Source organism: Alosa pseudoharengus, unplaced genomic scaffold (genome assembly GCF_046254945.1).
Source record: "Alosa pseudoharengus isolate Yale_2024_CS ecotype anadromous, Long Island Sound unplaced genomic scaffold, YU_APseudo_1.1 YU_APseudo_1.1_scf_18, whole genome shotgun sequence".
Lineage (NCBI taxonomy): Eukaryota > Metazoa > Chordata > Actinopteri > Clupeiformes > Clupeidae > Alosa > Alosa pseudoharengus.
Window position 1 is genome coordinate 3805677 of NW_027468650.1, and position 25006 is coordinate 3830682.

The window sequence follows — 25006 nt, forward strand, 5'->3', positions numbered from 1 at the left end:
TGAACAATATGAACATTTATTTCTGGAAAGAAATTACAAAGTGTCCAAATAGTAGTGAATAATTATGTTACCAACATGTTTCTTTAAGCAACTTGATTTTGCTTTTTTTTCCTCAGATACAGTTACAGGGTGATGTTCTACCAGTACTGGTCTTTTTTTCCAACCTGCAAAGGGAAAAGGTGACAAGTTTAAAAAGCTAACAGCTGTGCCCCCGAGTAGCCTATTACATTTTGGTCTGCACAGTATATAGAATTTGTCAAAGACCGTTATTTTGGCATATCTATGTACATGACACTGACAGAACCAGGAAGATCAGATGAGAACAGGTTCATCTCCAGACGTCTCGGCCGCTTGGATGACAGGTGTAGGAAGAGAGGAAGGACGGACAAAACGCACACAATGTCATAAATATCATACGAGTCCTCTAATCCACTTATGCTGATTATAATCGTCAGTAGAAATTATGAACTGAGCGTGACATGGCAGGCTGCAGAAATGCTAATGTGCTTTAGCCCTTTAGCTCGTGGGGACAAAAGTGATGGGAGTCAATGGGATACAGCAGCTGGTTTCTGTTCAACAGATTGGGGGTGGACGCCGCAAGCGGCCGGACCCACAGAGAATAAATAGAGAAGGGGACAAAGTAGCATAAATACAGGCAGCAGAAGTTACAACCCTCAAATGATCAGTCCCTCTCCCACGTACGGGCAGCAGAAATGATCAGTCCCTCTCCTACCTGCAGTCCAGTCAGCAGTGAAGAACCCAGTGTTATTGCAGTGTAGACACCTCAAGAAGTGCAATGCTTGTCAACAGCATTTTTCCCATCGTTTACAAGAATATATCAGCTGACATCAAAAAAGCAGCCAGAGAAATACAATGGATAAATTAACGGGGTAGTGTTTATTTCCTCTCTCTTGTTTGTTTTTCATGAGATTGGGTTACTGACCAGGCCGAGGGGACAGGATGAATTGGTTGAAGCTTTGGGATAGGCTTTCCTGCAGATGTTTGCATATACACACATACCTTTCTCTAACATATACCCTCTCACTTCCCCAAAACACATAGAGCGCTAGATGACAGGAAGTAAGAATGATGTCACAGGAAACAGGATGAGAGGGGTGACATCATGTAGTGGACAGGGAACATGGAAGTTGGTTCAACTGAGTAACGCACCAAATAAATAACCCTTTTGTGTTGCTCTTTACCTCCCTTTTCTGAGAAAGCAACATTTGAAAATGGACCAATAGCCTGGACTGTGGTCTCCCTTGAATCAGTTAAGACTAAAAAGTATGCTGTTTACTGGACTGTGGTCTCCCTTGAATCAGTTAAGACTAAAAAGTATGCTGTTTACTGGACTGTGGTCTCCCTTGAATCAGTTAAGACTAAAAAGTATGCTGTTTACTGGACTGTGGTCTCCCTTGAATCAGTTAAGACTAAAAAGTATGCTGTTTACTGGTTGTTTTTATGTTTTCTTTTGTTTCTTTTTTGTTTGTTTGTTTGTTTGTTTAAATAAGCACTGGCCTACGGATTAAACGCTTCATCAGTAATGTAGTATTATTTTTCACACCTGTAAACGTTTTCTGTTCATTGTCCTGAAAACAGATGGTGGAACAAGAAAGGAGGGAGGTGGGGGGGTGGGGGTGGGGGTGGGGGCAGGAGGAGGGTCGGACGTCCGGACGCCCTCCCTGTCTCAGCTGCACCGCCTGACGTGTTCCAGCACATACTCCGGGAAGTGCAGGCTGCACACCTGCAGCCCGTCCAGTTTGCAAGGCATCCTGGGATACTCGTCCTCCTTCCACTTGTTTTCCTCCGGGTCGAACGTGAGGATGGAGTCGCTATAGTGACCGTTATAGCACAGGCCGCCCAGCACCATGATCTGCTTGTCCAGCACCGCCACGCCGTGGCCACTGCGGCCGATGGGCATAGACGCCAGGATGGTCCACTCGTCCGTCTCCGGGTTATACACCTCTGTGGACGGGCAGCCCTGCGACTCGAAGGAGGCGCGCAGGATGACGCACACGCCGCCGAACACGTAGAGCTTCCCGTTGTGCGCGATCATCTTGTGGAAGCAGCGGGCGTAGTTCATCTTGGACTTGTTCTCCCAGCAGCTGTTGAGGACGGGCGTGCGGCGCGCGCGGTGCTCTGGCGCCCCCTCTCTGCTGGGGTCGAACACGCACACCTGCTTGGAGGTGGACGACGAGGTGATGCCGCCGGTGATGTAGAGCTTGCCGCCGAGCACCGTGCCCTCGTGGCCGTACTTGTTGACCGGGTACGGGTCCACGAACTCCCACTTGTCCTCCACGATGTCGTAGCGCTCCGTCGAGTAGAAGGTCTCGTCCCGCGTGCGGCCCGCCACCGCGTAGACGTACTTGCCGATCACGCCCACGGCGAACTCCGAGCGCGGCACCGACATGTCGGCCATGCGCAGCCACGAGTTCTGTCGCGGGTCGTAGCGGTACACCTTGGACGAGGCGTGGAACTCGCCGTCGGGGCCCAGCTCCTCGCCGCCCAGCAGGAAGACGAAGTTGTTGACGATGGCCAGGCAGTCCGGACGCAGTGGCACCTGCGGGCCCTCCAGCTCCCACCACACCTTGGGCCGGTGCAGCAGCAGGATCTTGCTGTTGACCATGCTGTGGCCGATCATGCCGCGGAACACGGCGGTCTGCGGACGCACCGAGCGGATCCGGTTGGACTTGGTCACGGCCAGCGGCTGCTCGTTGACTTCGTGGAAGTAGTTGAGCGCCTGGTCCACTTCCTGCCGCAGCTGACGGGAGTAACGGTAGAACTCCGAAGTCTTGACCTGGGCAGCGGAAGAGCGAGAGAGAGGTGAGGGACAAGCTGCAGACCAACTGACCGGCTGCAACTGGAACATAGAAATATGCAAGTCATCTCGTCTTGATAAAAAACAATACTCGGCTTTAGGCCTTTGATGTTGTTTTAATTTAGTGCAACTGTTTACATACTCTCTCTGCAACTGCAACAGCCGAGTGCAACACCAAATAAGCATGGTTTGCCCTTAAGCTCAACAACACTTAGAGAAAATACTTTGATGCTTATGAGGGCGTTGATAGTCCAGGTATGTTTCTTTGACAGGGGTGTTATTATCCTCTGAAGGTGATGTCATTTCTACGAGATCAACGAGGCACTCGAGACCCGGCTCTGTAATGGTCACTTTGGGTCATTGCATCTCACACAGGAATTACTATTTCTAGGTAATGTCTTTAAACACAGGTTGAACTTGAAGTAGCCAGCACTCTAGGTAGGTCGATTATGTTCTTGAGCATTATATTATTTGACGAAATGCCAGAAAATTATGAAAAAATGTCAATGAGCGTTTCTAAAAACCCAGGAATATGTCCTCAAATGTCTTGCCTAGTCCACACACCAAAGATGATACGTTTACTACAGAAGAAGAGTAGGAGAGGAAGACAATATTTCAGTTTAAGGAGGTCAAATCAAAGACTTTTGAGGCAAATTCCTTAAAAAATGACACAAACTGATTAACGACTCCATCAACAACAACTTATTTATAAAGCGCTTTCCAAGGCACCCAAAGTGGGAACCTCACAAACCACCAGCAATGTGTAGCACCCATCTGGGTGATGTACGGCAGCCATTATGCGCCAGAACGCTCATCACACACCAGCTTGAAGAGGAGAGTGAGGGAGTGAATGAATGAGCCACCAAAATAGTTGCAGATTAATTTAATAGTTGACAACTAACTAATTAATTGATAGATTCTTGCAGCCCTCCTCTCAGGGTCCGGAGTATATCATACCATATATCATTTTTTTCTCGGTGGAGAAGAGGAGATACCACTGTCATGATAATGACCCTACAACTATGATTTAACTGGTTGGGGGTCACAGAATGGAGGTGTTGATACTGTATGTGAGACGGGTCACATGGGCAAATGTCTGGTGACTCATAAAGGTGACTCATGGTGACTCATAAAGGTGGGCAATATAGACCTAAAACGATCACGATACTTCATTAATATAAAAATAGAACCATTCCCAAATAAATCACATCCGCTTACAACTCTGCTTCTGCCATGCTTGCTCTGGTTCCACCTGCAGACCGGCATCTTGCAGCGGATATGTAGACATGGCATCGACTGGCCGATACGACCCATGTAGACATGGCATCAACTAGGGCATAAAAAAAAATTTTCTTGGGTTCCGGTTTCCGACCGACCCTGTCAATTTATGTGCGACCCAAATTTATTTTATGAGCTTGGGGAAGAAATAACACTAAATATATTAAATAAATCCACAAATAAAATGCGAACTATAATTACATTAATTACCCCTTGCGTTATGTATAGGGATGAGCGTATTCTCTCTTTTACAAAGTAGCCTATGCACAGCTGTTCACGAAGACGATTGTTTTCGTCACTTACCAAGGCACTCGCAATTTTGTCCAAACACCGCAACTTTTTCGCAAATTTGACCAATCATCGTAGTTTCACCGTGAAATTTCCCCTACCACAACAGTCCCTCGCGCAGAATATTGAGCCAGATGGCACACTTACTTCTGCACCTTTTGCATATGACACCAAAGACTGCCCTAACGTGTTCGTTCCTCTACAGTTTTGATGACAATAAATAGAAGGCTAACGTTAATGATCTGCTTACTTGCATCTCTCAACCTGGTGTTGCTAACCTACCTAGGCTATGAAAGTAAGTTAATTAAGGCCTACTTGGTTTACTGATTTTTGAGTAGGCTATGCAACCCATTGGCAAACGTTTACCTGGATATGTCCTTTTAGCTTATGTCATGTTTGTTAGCTTGTGGGCTTAGTTTGAGTAGTGCTACCAAAATCATAGAAATTAATAAAATTGCAAGACATTTACCTCTTCTATGATCCAATAATGATTTCATTCAAGTTGTTTTTTTTTTACATTTATTTTAACTAATGACATAGAAGACATTCCCAATTGCATCCACATATCGTAATGCACTATGCAAAAAGTGATTTACACTCGTAGCCGAACACAGTGAGATGCAAGCCTTCCAATCCACTCAGAAATGTACTTAGGCTACTCTCACGTCCTTAAAGGGGCAGGCAGTCAATTAGACGCAGTGTTTCCTCTATGTTGATTTGGTAGTGGCGGCCCGCCACGGTTTAATTTCTTCCCCCACGGTATCAGAAATGGGACAGACGCATAATAGTCGCAGTTGCCTTTTAAATGATCCTGCCGACATTATGCACCCCCGTTGGCAGCCGCTAACATTGCAATTTAACAACAAGCAGAACTATTCAGAGGTTTGGGGCTGTCCAGTTTACCTCCACATAGTGTGTGGATGTGCTTATTGTCCAAACGTTTGCTTTCTTCTGAGTCACTATTAAACAACACCTCCACCAAAAACGTCACTGTGGTGGGTCCGTTTTAATAAGACAACGTTCAACTTGTCAGTTCTGACAGCTCACGTCCTGATATCAAACATCTGGAAACATTAAAACGATAAGTGAGTCACTAATATAATACTAATATAATAAATAGTCTATAGATGTAGTAATAGATGTAATGATGTTAAAATAAATAGTTGTATTGTATGACAGGGAAAAGTTTATTTTGTAATAATTTGGGCTACACAGACGCACAAAGGCCGCACGACCTAAACGTTTGTTACCCTTGTTGCTAAATGTGAAAATTAGCAAAAAGAAGTGCAACCATTTTTTTTTTCTAACGAATTAGGCTACAGAATGCTTAGCCTAAGCCAGGGGTGGGCAAACTGCGGCCCGCCAAGCATTTCATTTGGTTATCAGGCTGCTCGCTATTTTTTTCCTGCGATAGAGACGACGTTGGTTAGCCTTACTGCAAACCGCTTTTCACTCTCCTTAGAGAACGTTTGCAATGTCAATGTCAAAACATCATGTTAAATCGAGATAACATCATGTTAAACTAAGTTAACTCCTTTGCAGCAGATCTAACGTGAACATTATGTGATCCATTTAATTGGGAAAGCGTCTGCACTCACGAGAAGGAGAGAGAGCCGCAGGTTCCAGCTGGCTTGTCATTGTTGATAATTGATATATCCTTCTTATAAGATACTTTTAAAAGGAAACCATGAAGGCAACAGTAGTTCCCACTACTGACCATTTAAAAACTGTGAGAGGGCCCAGCCGTAGGTACAGCACTAGCTATAGCGGAGCAGGCAGAAGATCATTGAGAAATAAACGTGAATTAAAGCGACAGTGCACAATTTATACATTTGTTAAACAGCATAAAATTAGCAGTATTTTTAAGCAATTCATAGAAATAGAAATAGAAATACTTTTCGTACTAAATTATAGGCTATAATTTTTTTTTTTAATGTATGTGTCGTGGGGGGGGGGGGGGTTGTTGTGGGGCCTGCCCCCACTGCTTAAAAAAATCCTAGAGGAAACACTGAGACGTACACCACCAATGTAATGACATTAAACAGAAGTGTAGTCAAATAGTTTAAATCAATATGAAATTACTAGCTACTTACTTGGCTATTAGTAATTATGCAGGCCACAGACTATGAATTATTAAAAAGATATGAACTTAATATGAATTACAAAATATATGAATGTATTGAAACATATGACATGATGCCATCTCTTTTTGGACAGTTCTACTATAATGTTTTGTGAATGACCTCAGTCAAAGCATTTTCACAAATAAAGTAGGCCTACTTTGATTTTCTGTAATCCTTACTGTTTACCTTTGATTATCCTTTTTAATAAGCATCAAGATTATCAGTGTGATTTTGGTCTTACTAACCTTAATTGCCCTAAATTTAAACTATTTTTGCAATTTTCACTTCCTCCCGCAATTTCTCCACAAGAAACAGCTAAAATCACCGCAACTTCCATCCAGGCATTTTAGGTCGCAACAGTCTCAAAAAACCTCGCGAAATCCTGGTGGGATTGATTTTCTACCTATCCCTTACTGCCACTGGAAAAAAAAAAAAAAAAAAAAAAAAAAAAAATTCCCTACCGACCCATGGCCTCAACTGACAACCAACAGGAACCAAACCTTTTTTTTTTTATGCCTAGCCGATATGACCCATGTAGACATGGCATCGACTGGCCGATACGACCCATGTAGACATGGCATCAACTAGCCGATATGACCCATGTAGACATGGCATCGACTGGCCGATACGACCCATGTAGACATGGCATCAACTAGCCGATATGACCCATTCACAGGGAGGAATAGCGCCACCACATGGCACCTCCCTAGTAGTGTTGCACAATGCACTGATACTACAAAGGTATAACAATGGCCTGAACATGTTATGATACCCATACACATGTTAAAATACCCTATTTCACAGATACCGTTACATTAACAATGATATATAAGTTTTATTAACTTCTAGTGTTATTAATTATATTACTTCTATTATTGATGTTTGATTGAAGGTTTTTGCCTGGTATTGTTTCAGCATTGATATTCAATTCAATTCAATTAAAAAGGGCACGGTGAGTAGCCCAGTGGCCATAATGAGACAATAAAGGCCATACACACCTAAAGACGGGATGCATTACTGTCTAAAGTGCAATGAAATGCACTGGACAGTTCATGTTTAAAGGAAATTAAGTTCCATTGAAGTGCAGCAGTATCGAGATATTTACACCAGCGACAAAACACTTCAGTTCCGCGCCCAGTTTAGCCTACCTGGAAGGCATGATATCGTACCAGGTCATAATTCTGGCATTGTAACACAACACTAATCCCTGATATCGTACCAAGTCATAATTCTGGCATTGTAACAGGACACTAATCCCTGGCCTTCTGACTGACCTTCTCAAACACGTTGGCGGGCGTCATGAGGCAGAAGCGGAGGTTCTGCACCACGGCGTCGGTGTGCCTCCAGCGGCGGCGGTCGTGCCGGAGCCAGGACTGCACGGCCTCGTACAGCTCGATCTCGGGGAAGCGGCTCAGCTTGTCGCTGTCCAGGTACGCCATCAGCTTCTCCAGGCTCAGGTAGGACAGGAAGTCGGGCCGCGCCATCAGCGGCACAAAGTTCTCCAGCAGGAAGTTGTCCAGCTGCTCCTGCACGCCCTCCACCCCCACGCTGAAGTCCTCCAGCAGCCGCATGACCTCGGCGCAGTTGTCCAGGCAGATCTTGGCCAGCAGGAAGGAGCAGCAGAACTCCACGGCCTCGGTGAGCTGGACGTACATGGCCGCCTGGAGGATCTCCTGGACTGTGGGCATGCTCAGCTCCAGCGAGCCGTAGTACATGAAGCGCAGCACGTGGCCGAAGCCGGCCGCCGTCAAGCCCTTCATGTGGATCTTGTCCTGGTCGCGCTCGCGCATGTCGGCGGTGAACATGACCCGGAAGTAGTCGCTCTGGGTGGCCAGCAGGGCCTTGTGCGCCTGGAAGTGGTGCTCCTCGATCAGCAGCGTGACGTCCAGCAGCAGACGCTCCTCGTACAGGGCCCGGAAGCCGGACGACACGCTGCCGTCGTGTACCTGGGAGAGGTACACCTCCACGTCCCCCATCACACACCTGCACACACACACATGGGCCGGTCGGAGGGGCAGAGTTAGGAATGTTGCCATGCTGAACACACACTTTGACATCCATGTGCATACACACACGCACACGCACTCGCACTCACACTCACACTCACACACACACACACACTCACTCACACACACACTCACACTCACACTCACACTCACTCACACACACACTCACACTCACACTCACACACACACACACACACACACACACTCACACTCACACTCACACCCACACTCACACCCACACACACACACTCACACTCACACTCACTCACACTCACGTACACACACTCACTCGCACTCACTTGCACTCGCACACACACACTCACAATAAAAAAAACAAGCAAGAAGGGGAATCATGCAATGATCTAATAGAGTAGAGAATTCCCACTAATTCCTACATCTTGGCAATGGCCGTACGCTGCATTTGTTTAATGCTTGTGAATATATATCAGAATATATATCATTTGTTTAATGCTTGTGAATATATATCAGAATATATATCATTTGTTTAATGCTTGTGAATATATATCAGAATATATATCATTTGTTTAATGCTTGTGAATATATATCAGAATATATATCATGGTCGGTTCACCAAAACAGAGGCAGCACACTAGAGAATGCTAGCACAGCAATTAGAACTTAGAGAGAGCGCCAACAAAACCCAATGCCTCTATGTGTGTGAGTGTGTGTGTATATGTGCGTATGTCTGTGTCTGTGTGTGTGTGTGTGTATGTCAGAGAGAGAGTGCAAGAGAGAAGAGAGAGAGAACTTGATGAGTGTGCACTGGCGAGACTATACTACTGTTAACATCAATGAGGAAAAAAACCTTGTGAGACCTTGGAGACATCGAAGCCTCAGCAATTTACATTGGAGGCTGCTCGAAGCCAAACAACCTTGGAAACACACACATATATGCACACACTATCCTTCTCATACACACACACAAACACACACTCACCTCTGATTGGCCACGGGCATGTCACGGGGGGGAGGCCGAGCCAATCAGAGGACAGTGCCCCTTGTGCCCGATGAGAGAAAATCAACTTGCTCTTTTCAGGGGTGATTCACCTGAATGACAAACCGAAGACAAGCCCCATTCAAGTAAGTGATTTGGAAACACACTAGTGAAATGTATAGATTTCAGAAATGATCGTGTCAATTTACAAGCAAACATCCCTAGATAAATTTCATAGATGCGAAGCTGAAGCCTCAAGCCATGAACTTTCAAAGAATCATAACAGCACAGTCTGACCTGGACCACAGTGAAAATGAATAAACAGTAGTAAGCTACACTGAAGCCTAAGAAATTCTGCTCAGGCTTCAGGAATCTGAAAAAAGGTTTAACTGCCATTTTTCAGGCCTCTTAAAAAATGTAATATCTGCAAAGGAAAATAGATGGGTGCCCAGGAGAGACTGTAGCGACGTGAGGATTCTGACAAGCGAGCAGTTTTGTGGGAGAGGGGTGTTTTGAGGCCTGTACCTTTTCGGGGCGTCCTGGCCAGTCGCGGACTTCGCTGACAACGCGCTGAAGGGACGCTCACATTTCCTCAGCTTGAGTTTCCCCTGCTCTGGATAGGGGGACAGAGAACATTCATGGGGAAGAGTGCATTTTGACGTACCACTGCAACAGGTGAACTCATAACTCAGAGAGCAAGGATTCAGTAAAGGAATGATAGCATTACGTCAAGTGCAAGGCACTGTGCAATTTCTGATAGAAAGGATAACCTACGCGTTACAAATAACCACCAACAAACCTGTGTTGGCTAGTTTATAAAACAATGTCGGTAAACTTCATATTACATTAATTGAACTTAAACTGGGATAGCGAATCGGGACTACAAAAAACATATGTAAATGTGTATACGTAAACACATGTGCTGGCATAAGAAGACACATTTATCTGGTGCTAGTACAGTGAGAGCACCTGTCATAACATACCTTTTACAATGGTAGGCGCCAGCTAGTTAGCTTACAGATAAGCAATCCTCTAACGTTAGGCCACCGACACAGGAATCTGCCTTTCTCGTCATATTTTATCGCGTGAATTATCAACCGCTAGTGATTATTGAAAATATGGTTGTAATTTTGCAATATAGCGGATACCCCGAGTTTGACGAACAACACATCAATCAAGAGTATTGTCTCTGCACAAACTAGCTCTACCTCGGCGATGCGACTCCACACAACCCCTCTTCGACCAGGGAGCTCGAGGTTCTTCTGACATGGAGTGCCGGTGTGTATCCCAGATCAAGGGAACAAAATATGAAAATAAATCATCAGTGCCACTTCGCTGTCCATTGGTGTCACTCTACGTCTTTCCATCAACGTTATTTATGTAGGATAATAAAATTGTGTCCATCTAATGCATCCATCGCCAACATAGACGCCATATTATTCTCTGCACTGACGTAATTTCCGCAAGTATAGCTCATTCGAACGGAACTGTAAACAGGCGTTGGGGGTTGTAGAAAGGACCTGAAAATGATCACTCATCGTGTCTATCTATCACCGACTATGTCTCAGCAACATCTAGGAAGACTCTTTTACTTTTTAATGTATTCCCTATTTTGTGTGTGGCTGCCCGCCGTTCTCTGCGAGTTTGTTGTCCATAGTCATTAAAGATGCTCCCACTGACCACTGTCAGTGAAATGGGTCAAGTGCACCTCGCAAACCTGACAGCCTGTTTGCCCTGCATGGAAATTTCATGACTTAACTGATAGACGGTTATTGTCCCTGCTGGCATTTGGATGCAGAAGGAAACAGATCAAAGAGTATAGGGGTAAGAATTATAGAGACAAACAGAGTGTGTGGCCCATGGCCCACAAGCTGAAATTGCCCAAATGCACCCAAAAAGTAATTGGGCTTGGTGGAGCAATTTGATCACCACAAACAGTGAAACACTAGGCTACATGTTAAATGTTTCAAATCGTGTTTATCCTGACGTAGTGATAAAAAAAACCCTTTGCCATGAAAGTCATGCATGTTTTCTTATAGAGACTGACCTCACAGACAGACAATGGGAATTTCACCATCATTTCCAAAACAGAGCATCATGCTGACAAACAGGCATCGGCACTATGAAAATCAGAATAAAATGTGAAGTGGCTGTTTAGATAAAGCACGTTTTAGAAACATGTTCCCTTCCCTCATTCTCCACTCCCAACTTTGTTGTTGCACTGAATTAGCCTACAGCACAGTAGGCTACTGATAGAAATCACAAAACTTTTATGTCGCTTTGTACCTAGGTATCTAATATTGGCCCAGGACAAATTGACTCATGGGCTATATAGTAAAGGCCCTTATAACATCTAATGTTAATTTCAGTAAATAAAAAAAGTAGAATTGTGGAACATTAATTAGTTAGGCTAATGATGATCCTGCATGTTCCTAATCTCAGTGTATCATTGTGCCACTAGTGCCACTCTTTGTGCACAATTACAAAAACTGTATCTGCATTGAAACAGACAGAGCCTGTGTTAAGTGGTTCAAAGTGTCTCCACTTGGTGGTAGTATTATCCAATATCTACAGTGAGAAGAACTCTCATATGCCGCTGAAGCACTATTGGATACCCGAAAAACCCGAAATGGTAAAAATAAAATAAAAATGACTTAACTTAATTTAAATAGCATTAACATGTCAGATGGAATGGTGGAGAGCACTGTACAAGGATGACATCACAAAATGATACAGACATGTTCAGGGCAAATGGGGTCCAAGTGTGGACCCAGGTTTAGTGAAGGACGTGTAAGGCGTTAGATACAGGTCTGCAAAAGTGCAATATGTACACGATATGATACATAGATGGTATAAATACAAGTTTGAAACCCAATTGTTGAATCAAACGACGCAACCTCAAGAGCCCAAGCGAAAATCACAAAAGAGTTTTTAAGGTAAAAAGGAAGGCATAAACAATGCCCTGGCCACATCCCCTGACAATGTACGCAGGCCTATGGAACCCCCCACAAAAGGCAGGAATAATAAATCAATTAGGAGTGGGGTTGGAATAAGGAGATAAGGAAGGCATGCAAAATATACAGTTGTTGAATATTGACCTTTCTGACTGTTTTGCCTTCATTCATCTCAGGCTTTGGGTTAAAAATAAATAAAATGGACAGGGTTTGTATTAACTTTGAAAATATTTTAATTATACTGATTAGGGGTGTATTACTTATAGAAATGACAAATACATGCAAACTAGACTAAACCTATTTTAGAGACCAATGACAACTCTTGCTCCTATCTGAGCTTTGAAAGTTACCAGATGACCATCACAGTGACTTGGCTGGTGTAAAAATCTGAACTGCATTCTATCCGGTTCAGTGAGGGATAAGGGGAACTGGTAACAATATTCTGACTTACTGATCACTGTGTTGGATCACCTGAAGATGGTTTGCTGAAAAGGGCGCATCAGGAATTGACTGATGTTTCATTTGCTCCTCTAAATCCTCTGTTGATTGGAGAGTCAGAGGAACCAAGTTCAAAGCATCTCTGGTAACCTGGAGTGTATCATGCAGTACTTTTGAAGGAGATCTTGTGTCAGCTTTCAGAGTAGCCTATGGGCAAGAAACTGAGGATAAGGTTGGAAAATAAATCCTTCCACCTTCACGTCCCATGTTGACGAGACGTTGATGCCTTTCTCCCCCTGAGGAGAATGAGTTACAGCCATCTCCCTCCGCATCCACAACCCTGATCACCACACTTTTTTGGATTTTTGGAGAGAACACAACCTTGATGATTGTTTACAGAGAGATGTTTTCATCAAGGGCTCCTCTTTTTGTGCGCTATTGATGTCAATGAGGCGCAAGACTGTGACAGTTCCTTGGCTTTTGAATATGCTTTTGCATGCACATTTGACACACGATATGCTATGATTTTAAGAGCTCTCATCATCTTTACCAGCAACTTTTTTGTGCAATGGTTCTTTTTCCTTCCACCCAAAAGCATTGGATCCAACACTGGATAAGACTCATAAAGCTTGGCCAGGCTTGGTGTAGCTATAGCAAATTATTATGATAATTTTTATAATTGTGTAAGTTGTCTCAATAAAAATAATTTTAATAGGCCTACAGTGGTACAGGCTGCTGTCAGTTCCTTGGCTTCTGAATATATCTGAATATATCTTGAATTTCCCCTGGGGATCAATAAAGTATCTATCTATCTATAATGGCTTCTTTTGCACATGCGTTTTTGTTTTCTGGCTGCCAGTATTTGGAAAAAGAACGTAATAATAATTCAGTTGTCTCTTCCACCTTTGGCACAACATTTAACACAGATTTTTGGCCATTTTTTTAAAGGCTCTCATTATCTTTGTCAGCAACTTTTTTGTGCAATGGTTATTTTCCCTTCCACCCATGAAAGCATTGGATCCAACATTGGATAAGAGTCTCATAAATCATGGCCTGCTTGGTGTAGGTTACCTATCATAATAGCAAATTATTGCAAGATAGTAGTCTATTTTTTGTCACAATAAAAAATAAATGTAATACAGCCTAAGTGTAGACTACTGCCTTATCTATTCCTAGGTCCATGGGCTGTCTCAGTCAAGTTGAAAAACTACAAATGCAATGTGTGTGACGTATTTGTATAGGAGAAGGACCCGTAAAAGTTTGCGCAGGTTTTTGTTTGAAATGTGTCTAAACTCTAAAGAAAACGCGTGTTCTTCGTGGGACTTACCATTTTAACCATATAATACTTTATGCAGCTACCGTAAGATTTATAAATAGTTATTAGTTCCTAAAAAAGCACCATTTTTACATATTTGCTTGGAGCTCAGGATTGCATCATCCGTGCCTGCGCTCTTCTGTTTTTAGTGTCTGTTAAACACAAAACTGTATGATTTTAAAACGGCAAAGAACTTCAAATGTCTCAATAATTTAATGAAATTCTGGAATGAAATAGATGTTTCTCGTCGTTACAGCAACTAATTAAAATAACTAAAACAAGCAGCCAGGCGATTTATTTGGACTACTTTAATTCCTTTTTCCGTTCAAGATGGCGGGTGACGAGTCTGGAGTAACGCTGGGCCAGCCACATCTAGCGAAACAAGACCTTGGTAGTTTAGTAAGTGTATATTTTATTTATCTAACAAATTGAAATGTGTCTTGGATTGGGCATAATTGTTTCTTGCTGTGTGAATGTATTCGTTTAGGGGCTAGACTGGTACCTCGCATGCCGGTAGCACATGATACTAGTGATGGAGCTTGTGAGGACCCCATTGATAAAAAGCCGTGGATGGTGTCAAGCTATGTCCACGACTGGCTACACCAGTTGAGCTGTAGCATATGCGCTTTGTTTTGGAATAATCAACAATTGTATTCTGTGTTGTCGTATGTGAAGTATCTATTTCACTACAAATGAAGTGAAACAATATAGCCACATCCATTTCCCCCATAAGATCAGTCGTGTCTAGCTAGGTAACGTTAACGTTAGCCAAGGCTTCAACGTGAGTAACAATATGTTCGACAGCTAACGTTACTCCTATAAATGACATCTCTATATTGTTTTGAATGATTTGTCATTTTTTTTATGATAATGTTGGTAAGGTTGTTTGTGTAGATGACATTTTGATTAGCTGGTATTCTAAATAGAGGGGTTTCATATGACGGTGACGCCCGACAGTCATGTATGCTCTTGTTCCATGTAGTATCAAGACTTAGTAACGTTACAGTCAAAACAGCCAAACAGCAAATATTCTGGTGTGTATTTACAATGTTGATTCATTTTTCTTCATTATTGTTTCTTATTTAGGATGTGAGCACACTGACTCCCCTATCCCCCGAGGTCATTAGCAGACAGGCCACCATCAATATTGGTGAGATACTAAGCAACATTTTGGAAATTCAAAGTAATTAGTAATATGGACTTTGATAGAATGTTTTTCTCTGTGTTCACTGAACTACAACGATTTGAATTTGCTAGTACTTTAAAACAATCTTGATTAACTAATTATTAGCCATATTTGATTGCTTTCTTTTCTAACATTCATTGTATGTGTAAACTGTCACTGCACAGACAGTAATATTTCCTGTTTTGTGATGTTAAGCAGTGGCTAACCGTGGTTGTCATTACCCAGGTACTATTGGTCATGTGGCTCACGGGAAGTCTACTGTGGTGAAGGCCATCTCGGGTGTCCACACCGTCAGGTTCAAAAATGAGCTCGAGAGGAATATCACCATCAAATTGGGATATGCCAACGCTAAGGTTAGTGCAGAAGCCACTTCAGTGATAAGTCGTGCATGTGGTGTAAGAAAAAATGCACTGCATCAGTGCAGCTTACTTAAAAAGTAAATAATATGCCATTTGTTTCCCATTTTAGGTCTACAAACTGGATGACCCCAGCTGCCCTCGGCCTGAGTGTTACAGGTCATGTGGAAGCAGCACACCTGATGAATTCCCCACAGACATTTCTGGCACTAAAGGCTACTTTAAACTTGTCAGGTAGGATTGTCATAGAAGTCTACTCTCACTGAAAGATGAGCGTTTTATTATTAATCTGGTCTGCTCTAATGTGCTGTGTGCGCTCTCTTTCAGACATGTTTCATTTGTAGACTGTCCTGGTCACGATATTCTGATGGCCACTATGTTGAACGGTGCAGCTGTCATGGATGCTGCTCTTCTTCTAATTGGTGAGCTTCATATTTACATCACGCTTATGTCAGAATTTCTCTTGATGACAACTGAATTAGATCTAAAAAAAATCTTCATATTTAATATTAATGGGGTTCTGGGCTTTCCTCTTCATCATTTACCTGCATAACTCTGACATCCATCCAGTTAATCACGGGACTGGGACACTGTATTGCACATTAGCTTTAACGGGGTTTTCCAGTTGAGTGTGGATGAGGGGAGCTGTGCTGTAACACCACGCTCAGGTCTAAGTGCCAACATGGACCCCGGTTTGAATCTGACCTGTTGTAATATCCAGATTCCCCCCATTCTCTCTCTTACTCATTTCCTGGTACTCTTCAGTTTCATATCTAAATAAAGGAATTGGTGTTGGAAATGGATATTGCAATTTTCAAATCGTTACAATTTCATGCCTCACATTCAGACATTGACGCACACTCATACACCTATGGCAGAGGCTGCCATGCAAGACACACAACATGTATATCGGGAGCTCTTTGGGGTTCAGAGTCTTGCGCAAGAACACTTTAGCAGGGTCAGGAGGAGCCTTGCTCAAACTGAATGGCTCCTCCGAACTTCCTGAACCACCGCTGCAAAAGGCACTAAAAATACATTTGAAGAAAATAAAGTGCCCTATGAGCATTGTCTGTCATTCATGAACAAGTTGGTGACAAGTCGGTCTTCTTTTTAGCGGGGAATGAATCCTGCCCACAGCCTCAGACATCAGAACATCTGGCTGCCATCGAGATCATGAAGCTGAAACACATCCTGATCTTGCAGAATAAGATCGACCTGGTGAAGGAGAGCCAGGCCAAGGAGCAGTACGAGCAGATTCTGGCCTTTGTGCAAGGTATGTCCGACTGTTTGCTCCTCATCAGGTGTGGGTCAGGACTGGTGGTGGGTTTGGGATGTTCTGGAGAGCATGGAGGTTATTTTCCGATTTCGAAAGGGATGAAATAGTACAGCGCTAATTAACTAACTCTGATGAGACCAATGCTTGTATTAGTGTAGGCTAGTTACTGTGACAAAATTGTCACTTGTCATGCAGTGATGTCTGTTTGAAGGTCAGCTGATGAATGGGATTCCAGCCTTCCTCAGTTTCTAGAGTTTAGTCAGTATTGATGACTGATGCAATGAGTGAGTCAACTTTCATTTGACGGTAGGTGGTTTTGTTACACCAACCTCTGGCTTCTGCTCTGGCGTCAGGGCGAGTTGTCCTCAGGCTCTTTTGTTTCAATTGTTTTCCTAATCTGCCATGTTGTTGTGTAAATCCGTTGAGCCTGCGCATCGCTTGTTTAACGGAGGACTGGAGGCTATCTGAAATGGCTTAGAGCTGGAAATGAAGGAAGTCCACTACAGCAGGGGCCAGTGGCCCACTAGTGATCCGCGGAGCCGTTGAGCCTGGCTCCTGACCACCAGTGGCCACCGTTGAGTTTGAGTTGAGAATTTGCACTCAATCACCTAGTTTGTGTCCAGTTTTAATGCAATCTAAATGGCTAGAAATTACAGGTGAATATTGGAGATTTGTGTCGTGGCAGTCATCTTGTATTATTACAGATGCATATTGGAGATTTGTGTCTTGGCAATTGTAGTGTATTATTACAGATGCATATTGAAGATTTGTGTCGTGGCAATTGTAGTGTATTATTATTTTTGTGTCATGTTTCTGTTGTGCTCTATCCTGCACACGGCGCAAGGTGGTTCAAAGCGCAACGCAAGGTATATTCTTATCTTACACCCAGTCAGTGACGGATTTTGCGCTATGCCCTCCACTTTTATTAAACCTTACGCCCAGGGGTGTGGTAATTAGCAACATAAGTTGTGGTCTGGTGCATGATCCAAAATTCGCTATCTTACACCCTCTAAAAATCATTACGCCACTAACCAAGAAAAACCTGGTCTTTAGCGAAAGGCAGTCAGCTGACTGATCAGCACAGCTGATTATGTTTGGATAGAAATTAAGAACATTTAGAAAAAGATCTAGTTTTTAAGGGAAGTTGAGCAACACCCAATTTCCGACGGCTTTCAAAGCAGTCTAGTCTTGAATTTCAGTGTCAATCAAAAGAGAAAGCAGCTAAGATCAATATGTTGCATGGCAACAGGAAAGGCCTGCCTTGCCAGTCTTCAAGGGCTTTCAGCCAGTTATATACGGTCAATGGCTTTAAACCAAGCTTATTTTTACAGTCATCTTTTTTCAGTTTATTGATTATTGTGTTGTCTATAGCATTTCATAAAATGGTCAAAAATAGCTATCCGTGTTTCTCAAAGCCCAAGAAAATGTCCTAAAATATATTTGTTGTCATCTCATAGATATTCAGTTTACATTCAGAGTTAAGAAACCAGAACATGTATAGCTTAATGCCTGTGCAGATTACACAAAAATGTTACACAACTGTTCAAGTTGTGGTTGTAAGATTAACATAAAACGCCTCCCATCCTTTTCAGGCACTGTGGCAGAGGGAGCCCCCATAATTCCAATCTCTGCACAGCTCAAGTACAACATTGAGGTGGTTTGTGAGTACATTGTGAAGAAGATTCCTGTGCCTGTTCGGGACTTCATCTCTGAGCCCCGCCTAATTGGTAAACACCCTCATCATACCAGTCTTATTCCTGCTTGTGTCTGTGTTGCTGTGTGTAAACGGTATGCTGTTTGCAGTCGGTATCAAGCAAGGCTTTTCATTTTGCAGTCATCCGATCCTTTGATGTCAACAAACCCGGCTGTGAAGTAGACGACCTGAAAGGGGGTGTGGCCGGTGGAAGTATTCTGAAAGGAGTGCTGAAGGTAATAATAATAATAATAATAGGCAGGCCTGATAGCGCTCCGGCGCCACGCTGGATTTCCGGCGTAGCCTACTGACATGTTTGCAGAAAAAAAAACAGTTTCACGTTCGCGTGATCTGAGAGGCCTACTTAAGCCAATCGGTAATAGGGTAGGAGCTGGTCTTGGGTTTTGGCCAATCAGATTGATTCAGCAGTCACTCCACGTGCAAATTTGTTTTGTGTTTCCCATACACTACGAATGTGTTTTCCACACTGGCAACGCGAAACGTAGCCAAAGTCATGGAGTGCAACTTTATGAAGCAAGGGGAAGACGCCAAACTTGTCGATAAAGGTATAAAGAATAAATAGCGCTGGTCTTGGATAGAGGAGGTGGGTAGAGACAAAAAAAACTTTAATCTGGTGTCAAAAACTCCGGCAACCAGGAGCATGTTTCTGCACTTTGTGCGCGAGGAAAATATTATATGGAACTACAATAGCGGGAATAAAGTGCTGTCACGGCACGAGTTAGACCCTAGTCATCAAGCAGCTGTCTGAGCAATTCAACACACCTAACGTTTGCAGGGGGCAACAGCCACAGCAGATATCCGACCCTCAATGACCGATCGTGTGGCTGATTTAAACATTCGCTTGTGCTCCTTCATTGCCGAGTTTGATCTGTCGTTTACAATTGCTCATCCATTCGTCAATTTGTGTCAGAAATTAGCGAGGATAAACTCGCCCTTACGCATCTGTCTGTCTCGAGGCAACATGCGGGCTATCTTATTATACACGGCATCTCGCCAGAATTTAAAAGAAATCTGTCCGACAAGCTTAAAAATAACATGTTTTCACTTAACATTGATAAACCATTGATAAGATTATAAATGTACTGGTCCGATTTTATGACGAGGATGCAGGCAGTCAGTGTGAGAACAGCACCTTGCCAGCAAAAAGGTTAATGTTGCCAATGCCTCTCAGCACTGTTTCAAAAAATATTTTAAATAAATGATGCACATTTTGCAGAAAAATGAATGTCTCCTTGTTCATGCCCTTTAGTCAATGGTTAGGCTACTAATCAATTCCTAGTTTACTTTGGAGTGTTATAATTGCCACCCACTGACCTTTCTTAGTATGGCTGTAGTATCTGTAGTCTCAGTATGCTATAGAAGCAATAAGTATGCAGGTAAGTGACTAGTTAAAAGCAGGGATGGATTAATGAACAGGCCTACCAGGCCCAGGGTCCCAGGAGCTCTGGTGCTCTACACAAAGATGCTACTGTAATATAGACTTGTATTGGGTTTGTTCATCTCATGTCTGAATGATGTCCATTTATATCCACAAAAGTCACCAGAATCTATCACTTAAGGTACTATTTATCAAAATCTTCTCCCAGGGGAGCACATCCCTGGATCCCGCTTGACAATTATGTTGATCACGGCATATATCTTGGCTTGGCCTCCCAGGTAAAAAAGTTCAGGCTCGGGATTTTTTTCTACTATCACCCCTGAATAGGTGAAGGCACTAAAGTGTTATTTCAGCTAATCTGGTTTAGTTTTAGTAAATGCTCCTTTTCCCCATGCTCTCCTTCCTTTCAGATTATCGTCTTATCTCCCTAACATTAACACATTTCTAGGGGTGCTCCTAAATCTCTACTGTGGTATGCATTTGGCCGTGTAAGGCCTGCTAGCGTAATGACACATGTTAAAGGTTTATAGGAAGTGGGCAAGTTTTGCTTGGCTACGCTGTGGCGTAGGTGTCTACTTTCCTGTTGAGGAGTGAATTCTTTTCCTGGCTCCTTCTAAAACTCTATGTGAAAAATCTATAGTTTCAGTCTATGGGAACAATCCCTGAGGGTAATTGTCACATCATAGTCCGGAATGTTCTAATCACATATTTGTGACCGTATTCAACAGGTGGGACAGGAGATCGAGGTCAGGCCTGGTATCGTCTCAAAGGACCATGAAGGCAAGCTGATGTGCAAGCCCATCTTCTCCAAGATTGTGTCCCTTTTCGCAGAACACAACGACCTTCAGTATGCTGTGCCTGGTGGCCTGATTGGTATGTGTTTTATTGTATGCTGTGCCTGGTGGACTGATTAGTATGTGTTTGATTTACTTGTCTGTCTGTCTGCCATCCTTGATACTTAAAAGCATCTTATGTCATTGCATCCATTATGTTCTGTTTTTTTTATAGATTTTTTTCAAAATCGTTGACGTATCATGTTAAATAGTTGTTCTCAGTATTACTATTGACAAAAAAAAAGTATGAGTATGACTTATACCATAGGGCAATTCCACGGAAAGTTGACCTTTTGTCACATCTATAACGCCAGTGTAAATGCCTTGGCATTCGTATGATGTGAATGATAACATCATTTTTTGTGCATTTTTCTCATGTACATTCTTCAGCCAAAAATAGCAAATGCTCAAATTTCTTGTAATCATTCACATCATACCATACCATCACATTTTATTGCCGTTATGGATGTTACAAAAAACGTAATTTTCCATGGAATTGCCTCATAATCGAGCAGCCCTGATCCTGTCTGCAGACTTTATTGTCATTGCCGTGCTCTTAACAGTAAAGTGCTTTAATCTGCAGTTCAGATTGATGTTGGATGCCCCCTGCTGACACTGATTCTCAACACTTGTTTTGCGTCCCCAAGGCGTGGGCACTAAGATCGACCCAACACTGTGCAGAGCTGACCGCATGGTGGGGCAGGTCCTGGGTGCCGTCGGAGCATTGCCCGAGATCTTCACCGAGCTCGAGATCTCGTACTTCCTGCTGCGACGGCTACTGGGCGTGCGCACTGAAGGGGACAAGAAGGCGGCCAAGGTGAGCGTCGAGTCTCTGTCTCGGGAAAACTGTACCAATGCAAGCGCCTGTCAGTGAAACTGCGGTATGACAAATGAGCAAAGACTGCTCTCAACATCAACCATGGCGATGCATTGCGTTCTGTAGATGGCCGTAGACGGCCATATTTGCAGATAAATGTCACTTGTTCGGCTGGTTTATGCTTGGAATTAGTGTTAGTGAGAAATAGACGCTGTACATTCTAATCAAGTCCTTAAACACCAAAACATTGAAATGATGTGTGAGCCAATTATCTAATGATAGCAAGCTAACTACCCTCCACTACCAGCAAATGGCGGTGACCTGTTGACCTGTCAATCTGGCTTCAGTGTATAAACACCCCTGACTGTCAGGAAAATCCACGGCAAGCGTTAACACACGTACGTGAGAGTACTGTAATTCCCAGTGGACATTTCAGCTCTTAGATTGAGTGTGTGTTCCTGATGTAACCTGTGTTGTGTTGTCGCCTGTGTGGATCAGTCCGCTACCTGCCTGGGCTCCGACCTGCAGACTTGCAGCACCTTGGTCTGGGAGGCAGACGAGTTAGCAAGCAGGCCAAAACCCATGGGTCCTAGCGCCTGTTGCTAGCATGCCTCTGAAGGCATAGGGGCGAGGGTTTACGTACATATTCCCACCCTAGCTGGCTACTGTTACACTGAACTCTGTAGCGTTTGAGACTCAGAAGGCATATCTCATGGAAATGTGCCCTCCATTGATTGAATCACTTAGGAGGAAGAGCGGGGTTTTGGGAGAGACCTGGGTCAGGCCAAGGTTGCGGTCACTACGTGTCTGTGTTCTTTGGTGAAACACTGAGCCCCAAACTGCTTGAAATAGGATCTTTAAGGATGACCTGTGGAGGCAGTACAGCATCACTAGATAAATGCAATTAATTACATTTTCAGTATGCTACTACTTTCTGTAACACTTTTGTTTGCTGTAACAGTTGGATGGTTTACGCAAAGTATGTTTTGGCTAAATCCATTTTACTTTAATTTCTATTGTTGGATAGTACCCAGATAGCAAAATCAGATCTGCAGATATCGGACAGAGATGTTCACAAGTCATTTTTTTGGAAGTCTCAAGTCTTTGAGGGGCAAGAGTGGATGTAGACTTGTGACAGGCAACGTATCAAGTATGCCTTAATGGAGCTAGCTTCATTTTGTTGATCTTCTGCTACTCAAGACATCCCTCTAGCCTTCGGACCTGGTGAAATATTACTAATAATTAACTGAAGTCTGTCACATCATATGGCCAACTAAAAAGATGCAATCTGCCTGTTCTCAGCATTAGCCCGACACTTTGCAATGGTTAGCTTGTTACCTGTGACTATAGTTTAAGTTTATGGTCTCTTTCACATTAGCAAGTGACTGACCTATCTGGATGCGTTTTGAGATGCCTGATGAAATTCGATGTTGTTGAACCGGCATCATTTATCCCTTTCATGTAGCACACCTTCCATGTAGCTGTTGTCTTATTTCGTGCGTTATTCACTTATGCATGTGTGAAGCTGCACATTATGGCAAAGGGAACATACAGCTCCTCATACGTTTGCCCAACATATATGCACCAATAAAATAAAATACAAATACATGAAAAATGTAGATCTAAAAAAGCAATAGATGAAAAGCATAAAATACAGGTTGTTCACCAGTCTCGAAGTTGGAGTCCGAGTTAAGTCTAACGTCTTTTGAGGTGGACTCGCAAGTCAAGTATGAAGTCACTGTTTGAGCGATTTAAGTGACTCGACTCGAGTCCCCATCTCGGAGATCGGATTGCCGCTGATGGCTCGCCACTTCTAGGTCTCTGGACCACTATCGACTGTAACTTAACTTCAACTAAAAAATAGAAAATAATTCACTGTTATTAAAAATGAATGAAGAAATACAGCTAAACAAATGAAAACAGAGGTGTATTGACCACAAGTGGCAACCCACCAGTGGACCGCTGGACAACTGCTCCCTGCAAGGCCGATTGTGGTCCATCGGCAGGTTGCTATGTGGGATTTTGAGCACCTCAGACCAGTGGTCCACCGGCAGGTTGCTATCTGGGATTTTGAGCACCTCAGACCGTTTGGTTCCAATGTCTTATTGTATGTGACAAAACTGTTGTTTGTGAAAACGTGTGGGTTAATCCCTGTGGACTTTCAACAAAGAATCACCCCCCCCCCCCCCCCCCCCTTTTTGGGCTACAGGTTCAGAAGCTGTCAAAGAACGAGGTGCTGATGGTCAACATAGGATCTCTGTCGACTGGCGGTCGCGTGAGCGCAGTGAAGGCTGATCTGGCCAAGATTGTGCTCACGAACCCTGTGTGCACAGAAGTGGGAGAGAAGATCGCCCTGAGTCGCAGAGTGGAGAAACATTGGCGGTGAGTGAATCCATTTGTAAAACAGTTTTGGTTCATCAGAATGGACTCCACTTGTTCTTTGCACACTGTGTTGTTTTACATGTGACTTATCAATGGGGAAAGCTTATTAATAATTAAACTTTTAAGACCACTGCACATTCTGATATCCTACAGTGGCTGAGTGACATTTTATTGAGTTGACATATTTAAAATTAAGAGACCACTGCAAATTTGAATATGACCGTCAACTCATTCCAATGTCTCTCAGCAACTGTAGGATGACATCAGAAAAATGTGCAGTGGTCTCATAATTGTTTTCCAGAGCTGTATGCATGTAGCAGTTTATAGAACTGCTGCATAAAGCTTGTACATCATGTGTAAGTCTATGTATCTAAATTAGTCACTGCCTGACTTTTTTCTACATTCCAAGTGCCACCTGTCCTGAAAGAAGAGTTTTGTGTGCGTCATGCTCTACCTGTGCTGATGAAACGAATTTGATTGTCTTCCAGTTTGATCGGTTGGGGACAAATCAGGAGGGGAGTGACCATAACACCCACGGTGGACGACGACTGAGACGTCTGCTGAGAGTGTGTGTGTGTGCGCGCATTGGAAGGCTTTTGTCCCCCATCAACGAGACAACATGCTTATTAAACCATTTTACTACACCATGCAGCCAGTGAGCTGCAGAGTTCAGGGCAAAGGGAGGGAGGTGATCTCTCAGGAGGGGAGAGGGGGGGAAGGTCTTGTGTTGAGATGAAATGTGATCTTGATGGCAAGACTGGCCCGATTTCTACATGCTACCCAAAGCTAATGGCAGGGTTTCACAGGTTTGACAACTATAGTAAACATCTTTCAATTATATCTAATAAAATGTTTTGGATCAAATGCCTCTCTGTGTTCATACTTCATA

General features: G+C 43.3%; 2 protein-coding genes across 4 annotated transcripts; one reads left to right on the forward strand and one right to left on the reverse strand.

Annotated features, from left to right (window-relative positions):
* Window positions 1-10897, reverse strand: klhl15 (kelch-like family member 15). Of its 3 annotated transcripts, XM_076290101.1 has the most exons (5): window positions 10452-10633; window positions 9994-10081; window positions 9472-9581; window positions 7782-8490; window positions 1-2797 (listed from the first exon to the last, which is right to left on the reverse strand). In XM_076290101.1, the coding sequence occupies exons 3-5, from the start codon at window positions 9489-9491 to the stop codon at window positions 1688-1690; spliced, it is 1839 nt and encodes a 612-aa protein (XP_076146216.1). In that variant the 5' UTR covers window positions 9492-9581; window positions 9994-10081; window positions 10452-10633; the 3' UTR covers window positions 1-1687. The 3 variants fall into 3 exon arrangements, with proteins under 3 accessions (XP_076146216.1, XP_076146214.1, XP_076146217.1); XM_076290099.1 differs by lacking the exons at window positions 9472-9581; window positions 10452-10633 and adding an exon at window positions 10677-10897; XM_076290102.1 differs by lacking the exon at window positions 9472-9581 and having other exon boundaries at window positions 10452-10473.
* A 3573-nt stretch (window positions 10898-14470) lies between these two features.
* eif2s3 (eukaryotic translation initiation factor 2, subunit 3 gamma) lies at window positions 14471-24981 on the forward strand. Its single transcript, XM_076290103.1, has 12 exons — window positions 14471-14574; window positions 15262-15325; window positions 15587-15714; window positions 15830-15951; window positions 16045-16139; window positions 16832-16990; window positions 18586-18720; window positions 18828-18922; window positions 20814-20958; window positions 21566-21735; window positions 23945-24117; window positions 24606-24981. Exons 1-12 carry the CDS (start codon window positions 14506-14508, stop codon window positions 24667-24669), a joined length of 1419 nt encoding a protein of 472 aa, XP_076146218.1. The 5' UTR covers window positions 14471-14505; the 3' UTR covers window positions 24670-24981.
* The last annotated feature ends 25 nt before the right edge of the window (window positions 24982-25006 follow it).